Source organism: Mastacembelus armatus, chromosome 19 (assembly GCF_900324485.2).
Source record: "Mastacembelus armatus chromosome 19, fMasArm1.2, whole genome shotgun sequence".
NCBI lineage: Eukaryota > Metazoa > Chordata > Actinopteri > Synbranchiformes > Mastacembelidae > Mastacembelus > Mastacembelus armatus.
In genome coordinates, this window is record NC_046651.1 from 5,777,492 (window position 1) to 5,790,772 (window position 13,281).

At 40.4% G+C, this 13,281-nt stretch overlaps 2 protein-coding genes across 9 annotated transcripts in view; one reads left to right on the plus strand and one right to left on the minus strand.

The window, feature by feature from the left end:
• The window catches only part of slc39a11 (solute carrier family 39, member 11), a 100,356-nt gene extending 90,812 nt beyond the window's left edge, over window positions 1-9,544 (plus strand). For all 5 annotated transcript variants that reach the window (XM_026315282.1, XM_026315285.1, XM_026315286.1 and 2 more), the window contains 4 exons: window positions 7,556-7,625; window positions 8,687-8,785; window positions 8,889-9,047; window positions 9,143-9,544. In XM_026315282.1, coding sequence (XP_026171067.1) covers window positions 7,556-7,625; window positions 8,687-8,785; window positions 8,889-9,047; window positions 9,143-9,221 — 407 coding nt within the window. In that variant the 3' untranslated portion in view covers window positions 9,222-9,544. The remainder of the gene's footprint in view (window positions 1-7,555; window positions 7,626-8,686; window positions 8,786-8,888; window positions 9,048-9,142) is intronic.
• Window positions 9,545-10,464: 920 nt separating this feature from the next.
• Window positions 10,465-12,675, minus strand: LOC113135338 (ankyrin repeat and SOCS box protein 12-like). Of its 4 annotated transcripts, none has more exons than XM_026315288.1 (3): window positions 12,627-12,675; window positions 11,147-11,917; window positions 10,465-10,661 (listed from the first exon to the last, which is right to left on the minus strand). In XM_026315288.1, exons 2-3 carry the CDS (start codon window positions 11,907-11,909, stop codon window positions 10,510-10,512), a joined length of 915 nt encoding a protein of 304 aa, XP_026171073.1. In that variant the 5' UTR covers window positions 11,910-11,917; window positions 12,627-12,675; the 3' UTR covers window positions 10,465-10,509. The 4 variants fall into 4 exon arrangements, with proteins under 4 accessions (XP_026171073.1, XP_026171072.1, XP_026171074.1 ...); XM_026315287.1 differs by having other exon boundaries at window positions 12,603-12,663; XM_026315289.1 differs by having other exon boundaries at window positions 11,147-11,914; window positions 12,603-12,656.
• Window positions 12,676-13,281: the final 606 nt, after the last annotated feature.

Genomic DNA, 13,281 nt, shown 5'->3' on the forward strand with positions numbered 1-13,281 from the left:
TACAAATCCCTTCATAATCAAGCTCCTTCATACCTTAAAGACCTCATAGTACCATATTATCCCAATAGACCACTTCGCTCTCAGAGTGCAGGCCTACTTGTGGTTCCCAGAGTTTCCAAAAGCAGAATGGGAGGCAGAGCCTTTAGTTATCAAGCTCCTCTCCTATGGAACCAGCTCCCAGCCTGGGTTTAGGAGGCAGACACTCTCTATACTTTTAAGGCTAGACTTAAAACCTTCCTCTTTGACAAAGCATATAGTTAGGGCTGGCTTCAGGCAACCCTGAACCATCCCTTAGTTATGCTGCTATAGGCCTAGACTGCCCGAGGACCATCGGTGCACTGAGCTCCCCTACCCCTTCCGTTAAAGGGAGTTTTTCCTCTCCACTGTCGCCAAGTGCTTGCTCATAAGGGAATTGTTGGGTTTTTAGTTTTAGTTTTTGTAAAGTGCCTTGAGATGATTTGTATTGTGATTTGGCGCTATACAAATAAAATTGAATTGAATTGAATTGAAAGGCCCCTGAATGATTTCGAACTCAGGACCTTCTTGTCAAGCAACATTGCTAACCACTAAGCCACTGTGCTGCCTGAAACAGGGAACATATATTAATATTTTAAGTGCAGCCCTGAAATTGAAATAAAGGTTATGACCTAGTTTCTGACAATTATATGTAAAGCCATGGAAGATTAATTCAATTTCACATTAGACTTTCCATCACGGCCAATGCAGAAACACTCTATGCAGCTCTGTTTTGGAATCATTCTAGATGTAATATTAAATTCAACTAATTTTCTCATAATTTTACATCAAGCAATGTCGATGTAACAAGCCAATAGATTGTTGTACATTTTGCTATCGTTCATGAGGGCAAGATAACAAAGCAGCAGCATAAAGAGAATTTGACTAAAAAAAGTAGTTAATTTAACCTAAACAGTCTTACAGTAGTAAAACAAAAAGGAGAAGCAAGTTCAGTAATGGTAGTCTCAGGGGAAAAGGAGTGTGTGAATGGGCAAAGGGAGGAGATAAAGGAAAGTGAGATGGAAAAATGTGGCTGCTCTGACAATGGGTTGTCAGCAGCAGAACTGTCTGACGCGCTTAAAAGAGCATAGAACATTAAGCAGGAATTGGTTAGCAACAGGCACTTTGCAAGCACAGAAACAGAAGAATGAGCACACTTTTTCTTTTCTCTATGGAGTCTGGGACAAAAAAAGGTGTAGGTGACAATATAAAACATTTTTGCCGTGACAGAATCGAAGAAGTACATTTGAGTAAATCACCTCAGCTTGTCCTAAGTGTTTGCGAATAACATTCTGTTAGAGCTTTTACAAACTCTGACACAGGTGCAACTTTCATAATGGCTATTGTTGGTATTCCCTAAAAAACGCTGTTGCTGAGCACGTCATTCATAATCAAAGTTGGGTGAAATTGGCTGAACAGAGTGAGTGAAAACTGTTATTGTCTCACTACAGTGATGGGCTCCCTCAGCCTACAGTGCACCTTAAGTAGGGGTTATTGATGGTAGTGAAGTGTGCTGTCTAAAATAATCTAGTGGCACCATCATTTTCATAATCAGCAAAGCATTCAGTGACCTACAGTCCCCTGTGCATGGACAAAGGTTGCATCAAACAGTTGAGGTGATCACTCGGAACAACCTTTGATTTCAAGTGACCCTGCCTCGAAAGGTGCATTCAAGCGGACAGTGTTTGTTGCCTGGCAGCAGTGATGTTCTGTATTTTGATTTGACAGTAGCTAAGCTCCTACTACCTCCGACCGTAACAACCTCCACCATACACCTTGTATAAGTTCATCACAGTTTAGCATTGGGAAAAAAGGATTATCTTATCTGACATAATTAATATACTGTTTTTTTTTTTGTTTTTTTTTGCCTAGAGCAGTAGACCTTTTTTATTGTGCCAGACCAGATAGAGGTTGAAGCTGTTGCTGCTTTAACACCATTGCTCTTCATTGATCTGCTTCTCTAATAGTGAGTATGTGAACTTAGATACCATTAAGATCAGCTCATGCTTCATTTCTCTTGCTCTAGGTCAGGGGTCTTTAACGCCAGTCCCCGCGGGCCACTGTCCTGCTTGTTTTCCAACTATCCCTGCACTACCCACTGCTGATTATCTGGATCAGTTGTGTTTAACAAATCAGAAGCTGCAAGGGCAGGGATAAGTGGAAAAGAAGCAGGACAGTGGCCCTTGATGACTGTAGTTAGAGACCCCTGCTGTAATTGTTGCCATTGTCCCTAAACAAGTCACGGAAACAAGTGCTGGAAAAGTTCCAACATTACAAATCTGAAATACAACCACTCACTGTCTGAAAGCACCTTCATGGTTGTCACTTGGTGCATGTGAACATTTCTGCAGGTCTATCCAGGGAACTGGTGGTAAGAGTAACCATAGGTCGCAAATGCTCAGTGATGGGGCATTGCACTAGTTGGAGCAGTGTGAAATGAAAGGTGGTGGGTTGAGGTAGTAATTGTCAGGAGTTGGGTTTGACACATACAAACAACGGATGCAAGGCAGCTGGACAAATTGGTGCAAAAAGCTGGTTCAGTGACTGGAATGAGACTGGACTCATTGGAGGCTGTGGTGGAGAGATGCTCACAGACAAAGGTAGAGTCCATCCTGGAATACAGTGACCATCCCCTTCACAACATCCTGATGGAGCAGAGAAGCAGCTGCAGTAATCTATAGTCACATTAGCATCTCTGGGACTGACGCTCCCTAATTCCTAAATGATACACGCAACTATGCTCTTAATAAAACAGCTAACACACAGATGTGCAGTAGCATCTTGACATTTGCTAATTAGCACTAAACACAAAGTACTGCTGAGGCTGAATGGAAGGTTGTGAGTGTTACCAAAGTATTGTATCCATGGTAAATACCTGATAACAGGTCTACAAGAAATGTAGGTTATCACTAATTACAGTTGTCAGTGTAAAGATCTGTGCCCAGTATCATGGCAATACATCCCATACAATATTCTGCTCTCTGGCTGAGCCACACCACAGCAGTGTCCCCTGCCTGTTCCTCTAAAGCTAACCTGCCACCTCTACTGATAGTGTGGTTATAAAAGCTGCAACTGAAGACAGCAAGGTGCAGCTTTAGTTTTGTTGAACTTTCTGTCAGTCCATGAGATATCCTTTAATAGCCATGAGATACCAACAAAAATACTGAAACACGAGTTTCATGAGTAAACCCTGACAGGTGTGTTGGTCTGTAGCTCTTCTTTATTAACCCTGGGCTCTTTTGAACAAAGCCTTCCACCTCAGTGGACTTGCAAATCACTTCCAACCCCCAGCCTCTCATCCAGCTTTGTAGCACTACAACAAGTGAACAGCTGCTGTCGGAAAGCCCTTATTCTTGATCAAAAGGAGCAGAGCATACAGTCTGGTTCTGCTGGAGGTTTCTTCCGTTAAAGGGAATGTTACCTCCCCACGGTTGCCAAGTACTTGCTCATAAAGGATTTGTTGGGTTTCTATATAAAGTGCCTTGAGATTATTTTATTGTGATGATTTCAATTAATTTATGTATTAATGCATCACCATGTGGGCAGTCGTGGCCTAATGGCCTTGTCAGACTTGTAACCTGAAAATTGCAGGTTCGAGTCTCAGGTCTGGCAGGAATTGTCGATGGCACCGAGCAAATAGCCAGTGCCCTGTCCACCTTCAATACCACGACTGAGGTAAGACCCTTGAGCAAGGCACTGGACCCCCAACTGCTCCCCGGGCACCGCAGCATTGGCTGCCCACTGCTCCGGGTGTGTGTGCATGGTGTGTGTGTGTTCACTACTGTGTGTGTGCACTTTGTGATGGGTTAAATGCAGAGCACAAATTCCAAGTATGGGTCACCATACTTGGCCATATAAGTCACTTTCACTTTCATTATCTTTTGCATTAAGTGTGCGATATGGATTACTTAGTGAGTCATTTAATGTGACTATATTTAGAGACACAAAAAAGATTTTTGCGGTCTTATAACCACAGAAAAAAGATTTAAAAAACAAAAAAGTCAGCTTGCCCCAAGCCAAACTTTGCCAAAATCTGAAACTCTCCTAGCTGACCTTTTATTCAAACACAGTTTTAAAGTTTTTCCAGTGCAGCTTTTATTGGCCCCGTGGCATTTCACACAGTTCTACAAAACGAAGATGAATAGTAATAGTATGTACCATGTAACTGAAGAGTGCTTTTGCCCATGATGGCGTTACAGTATGTCAACCTGTAATGGGCCAGCGGGGAGTTGATTAGAAACAGTGTGCATTGTTATCGGAGGTAATGACGGGCGTTAGATTATGATGAATTGGTCCCTGGGCTCTTGAAGTCTGCAGCAGGAGGGGTATCAGCATACCCATCTGTTACTGTCCTACCTTTGTGTCATATCTCCGGTCTCTGTTTGATCATCATTTTACTCCTTCCTAATATTTTTGTCACTTGCTCTTGGTTTAAGGCTACTAATATGCTATTATTAGTGCAGTGATAGAGAGAGAGAATACATTGGGAGTATACACAGGAATAGAGAAAAAGGGATGAAAAAGACACTTCAAGCTCACTTGTTACCAGTATAAATATGGTGGCATAGGTAGGAGGCAGTGACAGCAGCCAGGAGAAAGACCTGTAAGTCATGTGTTCAGTGTTCTTTGATTAAAAAACAAGACTTTCTTCATTTTGGTCTATTTTTTTTTATTTCCTGATGGTGCCCACTATCTTTGAATTGATTTTTCAACAGTTAGTTTTCCATCTTGTTTCCACACAACTGTTGTTTTAAAAGATACTTGCATAAAGCAGCAGCACAATCATTCTGGCATGGGTCACTGAGTCAGAAATCCATGTTCTTTGAACATCCACACACCCAGTCACCTTTTGATCTGTCTAACACGTTGAACAAGTAGCCAAACAAACATTTGCCAGTGAAAAGTGCACTGTCAATGACAGTTTTCAAGCTAAATAGCTAATTGATCGCTCAGTTTGAGCAGGTAAACGTGGAAATTTCACTTTGGTCACTTTAGATGCTGGCATGTTCAGTACTCTGTAACTTCACACAGTGACTGCCCAAGACCTGCATGCATTCTACAGAGCAGGTTTGTTTGTTGTCTGTCATTCCCCTGTCAGAGCTCAACCTGCTATTATATCACTGCACACACATATGCCCCTACAGCCAGCTGTGACACAAGATAAGCATTTCTAATATTTCTTCACATACATCTTTTCTTTTTTTTATAGAATAGAGAAACATTAACATTACATCTAAAAAACAATGTGACTGCAAAAGAAAAGTGAATTCACTTTTCCAGCTGGGTGCTACAGCTCACTGTGTGACAAGAGCAAACACTGGCTGCCAGAGGGAAAGTAACCTGATTTTAATGGTATTTGACCATACTGAATTAGCTAATTTAGGCACGTTGTTCTGTTGGAGCAAGTGCTTGGCATAACATCTGCTTCAGAATTAGATATCTTAGGTGGTCCACTTTACAATATGACTGTCTATATGACTGCTGTCTGTGAAAAGCGCTATATAAATAAAGCTTATTATTATTATTATTATTATTATCATTATATTCATAATACCTTATTGGTAACCATTCCCTCTTTCTTAGGCTACAAACCTATTTTAAATATGATATCATGACATGAAAAGGAAGACAGCAGTAAGTGTATCAGCACTGTGGTAGAGTTGCTTTATGCAGGGTTTAACAGTCTTTTAATGCTTGAACCAGAAAACAAAATTGTTGATCGAAACTAAAGTGGCGAAACATTTCTGTTCCTTCATTCTCTATTCGGTGGTTCCCATTAGTCTGGTGACAAAATGTAAAGGTCATGTTCTTGCATAAATTAAATTGATAATTATCTTTTCCTCTCTAACAGTAGGACAGTTATCAGTACACAGTTAAATGAGCCAAAGGTTGGGTGAGTATTCCTATAAAAGCCCATTATTAATGATGTTTTGACCTGTCACTGGGCCCTTCAGTGGATATCAGTTCCCTGCTGTCATAAATCTGGACCCCGCCACAGGTGACATTCTCTGACCCTAAACCTACAGAACTTTCAGAGTCACCAAACATACATTAAAGCTGTTTTAAACTCAAAGAGTAAATGCTCAGTGGCTGGACAAGTCTTATATCTACAGTCGTCCTGCTGATGCAAAGCATCTGTGGCTGGCCCCACTGGCTTGCTGATAGGTAGTTTCATATGAAAAGCACAACCATAGTCGAGTCTGACTGAACTCTGACTCTACTAGTCTTACAAGCTAAATCAGAAAACAACCACTTTCTGATCTAGTTTACCTTTAGCAGTTCCTAAATCCTATCCTGAAAACTCTCTTACCAGCTATGGTAACAGTGTCAAAACAACTGAATGTGTGTGTGAGTGTGAGAGTGCAGGCAGGTCTGCAGGGTCAGCAGCTGAACAACCTTTCAGTCATCAGTGGTCAGAGATTTGTCTCTCAGCCTCTCAGCCTCTCAGTCTCTCAGCCTTATCTGAGAGACTGCTCTTGCACATCTGGCAGCCTCTTCTTGCCTCTATAACCACTTTCCTCTGAGTGACAGGATGTAATAGTGTGTGTTCACATGCTAACAAGCTGGCATTATCAAAATAGCAAGTTGTGACAGCATACAAATAGGACAGAAGAGAAGAATTTGTTTATTTTATGGAGAAAGAACTTTCAGTGTTTTTGGGGTTTGGTGTCATGTGATCCAAGAGGCTAGTAACGAAACCACACAGCTGTCTGTGGGCACATCTCTTACCTTGTGTTTTTGAACACTAGCCGTGGGAAAAACAATCTGGAACATAACATGTTTTAGCATGATGATTCGCTAGATCGTGCATGACAAGCCATGTCTGTTTGTCAGCGTTTGATGTAGGTGCAAAAACAGCCTGGAAATTTGACTGCATGTGCACACACACATAGTTTTTATGGGTGCATAAGAATGTATGGGCTTTTCACTTTCAGATTGAATGGTATATAGTCAAGCAGGCATGACAGGCAAAATAAAGGGAGTATCAGAAGAGGGAGATGCTGCTCAGGGCATACAGAGAATGCAGAGAAGGAACAGCTACAGGCTCAGCCTTATAAAATGTATAATCTGAATCTGCAGAAGAACTGCAGTAGCTTCTCCAAGGTGCTGCAAAGTACCAAAAGAAGCTGTGTGCAGGTCAAACCAAGGAGAACTGCTGCTGATTTAAGGGCATAGGGAAGTGCTGCAAATACTGATAAGGTCTAGGTCTGGTTCCCTTTACTGAACTTTGTATGAAGTTAATTTAGAAATGAAAAACTATTTACGTCATTTATGTTAAAAGCAGTGTGTTTTTAGTGCCTAAAAACATTTGAACAGTACTGTATGCAGGCAGGTTTAGTCAGTAGACACTTGAGTAAAGAATGTAAGATCAGATAAAAGAATATAGTTTGTGCTTTGTACTGGAAAATCCTTACAATTTTCTCTCTGAAGGAAGAGTTCATGAAGGAAATCACAGTTCCTTCCACACCCATAGTAGTATTTTTCAGAATTTCTTTCCTTACATTCTTGTGTTTTCCATCATTTCCATCATTATCTGCAGAGGGCTTGGCTGTAGGAGTTGGATTTGGTGCCATTGGAAAGACTTCATCTGCTACTTTTGAGAGCGCCAGGTAAGACATATATCAGGGTTAACAAAAATACTGTACATAAAGCATACATCTTTATTTACCCATAATACCACTCTTCTACACTATGAGGAAGGAAGAGGTCAATCCAAACCCAAATTAATATAATAATGTGTTTGACATATCTTTAGTCAGTGCTGTCACTAGCAGTGTCAGTAGCTGCTTTTCACCATGTTGTATAGCATCATAGCTGAGTGTTTGTAATGCTCTGTTATGTAATGATATTATTGTCCATAGGAATGTTGTGATGTTACTTCACCAACACACTGGGAAAATTCCAAAAACTTCCCAGTGGCCATTTCCTCCCTGACAAGCACTGAAGCATTATGTTAGGTAAAGAAGCTAGGGAAGAATATGGTCTGGTTTCTGGTTTTCTATCAGAGGACAGAGCTGTTATGTCATGTGCTGCTGCTGACCTTCAGTGGTTACACAATGGTACTGCAGAGGGCCCCTGCCTGACCAAAACTGGTAGTTGTAACATGCTCTTAATGTTTGTCTTCAGTTTCTTTAAAGTATTCGAATACTGTATGTTTAGTTGGTCCAGACTATAATATATCAATTCAGTTCAATTTTATTTGTATAGCGCCAAATCACAAAGCACTTTACAAAAAACAAAAAAACCCAACAAATCCCTTATGAGCAAGCACAAGCTTCATAAGTAACTTTTGGATGGATTGCTATGACATTTGCTACACAGGATCATTTCCAATGAATTTGTTAATCTCCTGACTATGGTTCTTAACTCTCATCAGCAAAATGACATTCCTGTCAGCCTCAGCTGTGCTTTTTTTAGTGCTACTTAGCGAATCATGAACATGATTACTCACATTACATTATATCAGCATTTTAGAAAGCTGGTGTAAGCATTTTATTTAAAATATTCAAACAAGATATCTTTTTTTCTAGGGTTTCTGCTTGACAGATGTTTGGCCCAATCTTTCAAGCTGTGTATTGTGTGCTGTACTGTACATCGGCCCTGAGGAGGCCAGCTGTGTTAGTATTTGGTGTTCCAAAAACTAATTTGTTTATTGTTTGTGTTCCCTCAGAAACTTGGCCATTGGTATTGGCATCCAGAATTTCCCAGAAGGTTTGGCAGTGAGCCTGCCGCTGAGGGGTTCAGGGGTCTCAACATGGAAAGCCTTCTGGTAAGGAAAGACCATGACTGAATAACACGCAGCAAAAGTTTGGGCTGCATACAGATCCTTTAATTCAGATACAGGAACTCAGCAGTTCTTGGCATCTCCTCAGGTACGGCCAGTTAAGCGGGATGGTAGAGCCTGTTGCCGGGATGCTGGGTGCCATCGCGGTGGTTTTGGCAGAACCTCTATTACCATATGCATTGGCATTTGCAGCTGGAGCGATGGTCTATGTGGTGGTAGATGACATCATACCTGAGGCTCAAGTCAGGTAAGAAGGATGATGGGTAAAAGCAAGCAGGGATACAGAACAGCAGTTTACACTCTGTTTCAACATCTCACACTCCCTTTATTTCCATTCACCAGTGGAAATGGGAAGCTGGCATCCTGGACGTCCATCCTGGGCTTCGTAGTGATGATGTCACTAGACGTGGGCCTGGGCTGAGATTAGCTATTGTAAATGAACACTGACCATGACCTCAGTTTCAAAACGTGGACCAAGTGAAGTGTTTTATTCTGAAACACTAATTATGTATTTTGTTGCTACTTGAAATTCATGAATGAAAAACAGAAGTTTGGTAAAACATGGTGGAAGGAAGTCTCTACTTGAAGAATTATTTTTAATGTTGTCTGTTCCTGTCATTTCCCAAGAGCAGATGACACTTTACATTTAAATGGCAGAAATCACATATAGGAATAAATTTTTACACGCTTGATGCATATACTTCTGATTACAGAGCTGAAGAATGTTTTGAGGTGGCAGTTTCTCAGAAACATTACTTTAAACCAAAAAAAATGGGCACTTTGTTTTTGTTTACTCATTTCAGGTTTTGTATTTGCTCATGATGACTATACTTGAAGTGTGGTGTTTTATTTCATAATTCATGGGACTGTCAATGATTAGATTTAGCATTCTCCATTTTGACTCTTGCTGTATCACTATCTGCACAAGTCAGTGTACTGAAATATAAAGGGCCAAATGTAACTTTTTCAAGCTACATGTTCTTCATCCAGCCTGTTTTTATTTTATAATGATCAGCACTTTGTTGACTCCTCTTCAAAAACACATGATCCAATCTTTTAACTGTTGACTTCTTGATTTGAGGATTCTCCTGCCACCTACAGATCAGTTTCATAAATCACATGCTGTGCTCCAAGTCTAATTATTTAAATGCTGATACTTTCCCAACAGCCTTTGCAGCAGCGATATCATGCTACTACATCATGTTCTTAAAATGAAGATACCAATAAACTAACAGAGCCTGCAAAATATAAACAAAATATCTTTATCTTTCTTATTTTGTCAGTGATTGATGTTCTAAAAAGCTGTTTGTTCAGTACTACAAATACAAAAGCTAAACTAAAACCAACAGATGCTCCTGTCACTAGAACGAAGCTGTACTTTCTTTTTGCTGCCAGTTTGCAAGTGTTAGCATGTTAACATGTTGTTCCAAAACTTAAAGATCTTCAGGGTTGAACTAAAAAAAATAAACATTTTGAATGAATTTTCCTTTTTTAGTCAACATTTCAGCAGTTTTTTGGTTTTTATTTTTTAATTTTCAAATTTCAGTTAATCGCTGTGCATATTAACAAAGTTACCAAACTCAATAGAACAGCATGGTAATATACAGACGTCCCATTAAAAAAAAAAAAAGGTCCATAGTAAGTAAATACAACAAAGCTTCAGCTGAAATACAAAAGAATTTATTTTATATGCTTCCACATCCAGTTAGCTACAGTACAGTGACTGGGACTGTTCTGTATTGCAAAAAGTTGATGAGACTTGTTGGCATTTCCAGCTGGTCGATACAGTGGATCTTGTTGATCTTCTTGAGGTATCTTCTGACAGCGAGTCGGCACTGTGAAGTCAAGGCCTTCGGACTTCCTGAAGACGAGAAAAAAAAAAGTGCATCAAAAAACGGACTATTTAATTTTTAATGATTTGTTTGTTTTATATTTGTATCATCAAGAGGATGAGTTACGCTCTTTCCTCTCTTTGCAATCAGCAAAAGTGTTAGCAATATATATATGTTTATCTTACTGGTCCATCTTTTTTTTAACTGTTTCCTAATAATACACTATCTAGGTAGAAATCTCTACCTCCCTACCATTATTCTCAAATTATATTGTCCTTTCCAGGAAGCTTCCTAGAAAAGGTTCACAAAGAAATTATTCAAAATTGACATATCCAAAAGCTGAAGTGCTTCAAAAAATGTATTAAACATTTTCTAAGTGAGTCTCCAGACTACAGCTCAACTAGAGCAATGGCCTTCAGTGTCTGTCTTAGTTGTGATTCAACCTGCTGTGAGGGCACCATCCAGTGAAGTCACAGAACTGAAAGGAGACATGGATGATTAATATTTGCAAAACCTCTTTCCCGCAGAAGCAGCTCCACGGCCTCGTTCTGCTTAGTGGACTTCTCAATGATCAGCGTAGGGAGGTAGACATTTGCACCAAAATCGATCAGGAGCTGGATGTACTCCACGCCACAGCCGTGCCTCAGACACATCTCCAGCACCGTTTTGGGCTGCTTGATAGAACTCAGCAGCTTTGTATCTGTGCAGTTGTAATCCGGATCTGCCCCATAGAGGAGCAGCAGTTTGAAACACTCCATGTGCCCGTAGACAGCAGCCAGGTACAGCGGACCGCTTGACACCCTGGCGCTGGAGGTCCACATCAAGACTTTGGAGCGTGAGTTCACCTCTGCACCATGCTGCAGCAGTTCTTTTAATATCTCCACATCCCCCTCCCGAGCAGCAGTGAGGACAGGGGAGCAGTTGTTGGATGAGTTCCCGTTGGGGTTGGCCCCTGCTCCTAAGAGCGCTAACACACAGTCCAGATATTTCCCACGAACAGCAGCAAAGAGAGGTGTCTGAGCCTTCACATCTACACAGTCCACCAGGGCACCGTGGGCTAGCAGCACCTGCAGACAGCTGAGATGGCCTTTAGACACAGCAGCATGCAGAGGCGTGCCTGCGATGCCCCAGCCACCCCTGCAGTTGATGACTTTCTTGTAGATTTCTTGGCAGAGCATCTCATCAAGGACTCTGTCATTGTTTTGTAACACTGCTTGTCTGAGCCGAGAGATTTCACAACTCCTTTCTTCCTCTTCACGAGTCCTTAATCGGAGCATAGATCCTGCTGGAAAGTATCACCCAAAACAGAAAATGAACTAGACACCAAATATACTGTATCTTTGACAAAGGCTGTAAGATATATACAGTATATATATATTACAACACTGGTGTACAAGTGTTCTCGTAAATGAGCCTGAAAGGAGCTGATCTCTTCCATTAGCTGCTGTCCAACACATGTCCTTGTTTGATTAGCTGGACCTGACAAGATGTACAGATGCCCTGTTCACCAAACTCCTCTCAAAATATTTTAGATTTAATTATTAAAATGTTCTCCGCTAAAAAAAAACAAGTGCTAAATTATAATCTGTTTGTACTTATGAATAATTATAGTCTTCCTGAAAAATCGGCATAAGAAATATTGACATTATTCAACATATTCCAAATTTGTAGCACTAACTGCTCTGCCACTGTTTCTCAAAGACAGTGTGGTCCAAAGACTGAGTGAAACCGACCTGAGGCCTTTCTGACATGTTACAGACAGAGCATCGTCTGCTTTTCACTCTCTTTTCACGGTAAATGAACTTAACGTCAACATATCGAGGGCTGACGCTGCGCAGCGGGAGGGTTGGCTAATGTTTAGCAGACAAATTCACCACGTTCACATTCACTTAGTTATTAGCGTCAGTCTTCCACTACATGTGAATGAGCTGTAGCCAGAAACAGTAGTTTAAGATTTCACGACAACCTACCCAAAATCTAGCACCATCATCAACCTTCTTCATGTTCCTGCTTCTTCCTCTTCTTCTTCGGTGCCCTGTTTGCGTTGTTAATGTCGCCCTCTAGTGTTTGCAACCTGCGCTCACAAAGAGCCTGTGTTCGCTAAAACATTTCAAAATGCTGTGCCATTGGAAAGCAATATCTAATCTGAAACAGACATTCAAAGAGCATTTTCAAACAAAACTTCATGAAGTGAAATGTAAATAAGGTCAGACATAAAAAAGTGAAACAACATAAAGTTTTGATGTTTCCTAAAATTGGTTCACAAAATATTTAAAATACCTTTAATATTTGGACATTCGGAGACTGTGCCATGGGTTAAATGTATTATCTTTTAAATGACAATGCTAATATTATTCCCATTCAAAGATAGAATTATTCACTTTAAGTCATCACATAACTTTAAAAGTATAAGTAGAAATGATTTGTGAGACTTTTTAAAAAAATAATTTATAATATTATTATCTAAAGAGTTAAGGACTGGAAAATGCAAAAATTAGGTGCAGCCATTCACAGTGCCCATACTGTATGTACTAGTGACTGTGATCCTCACCTTTTTGTTAGCATTGTCACCACTGAGCGAAGAGTCATTAAAAGACAGCACACTAATCATGCAGCAACTGAAAGACAACCTCAGTTTTTCATTTCCTA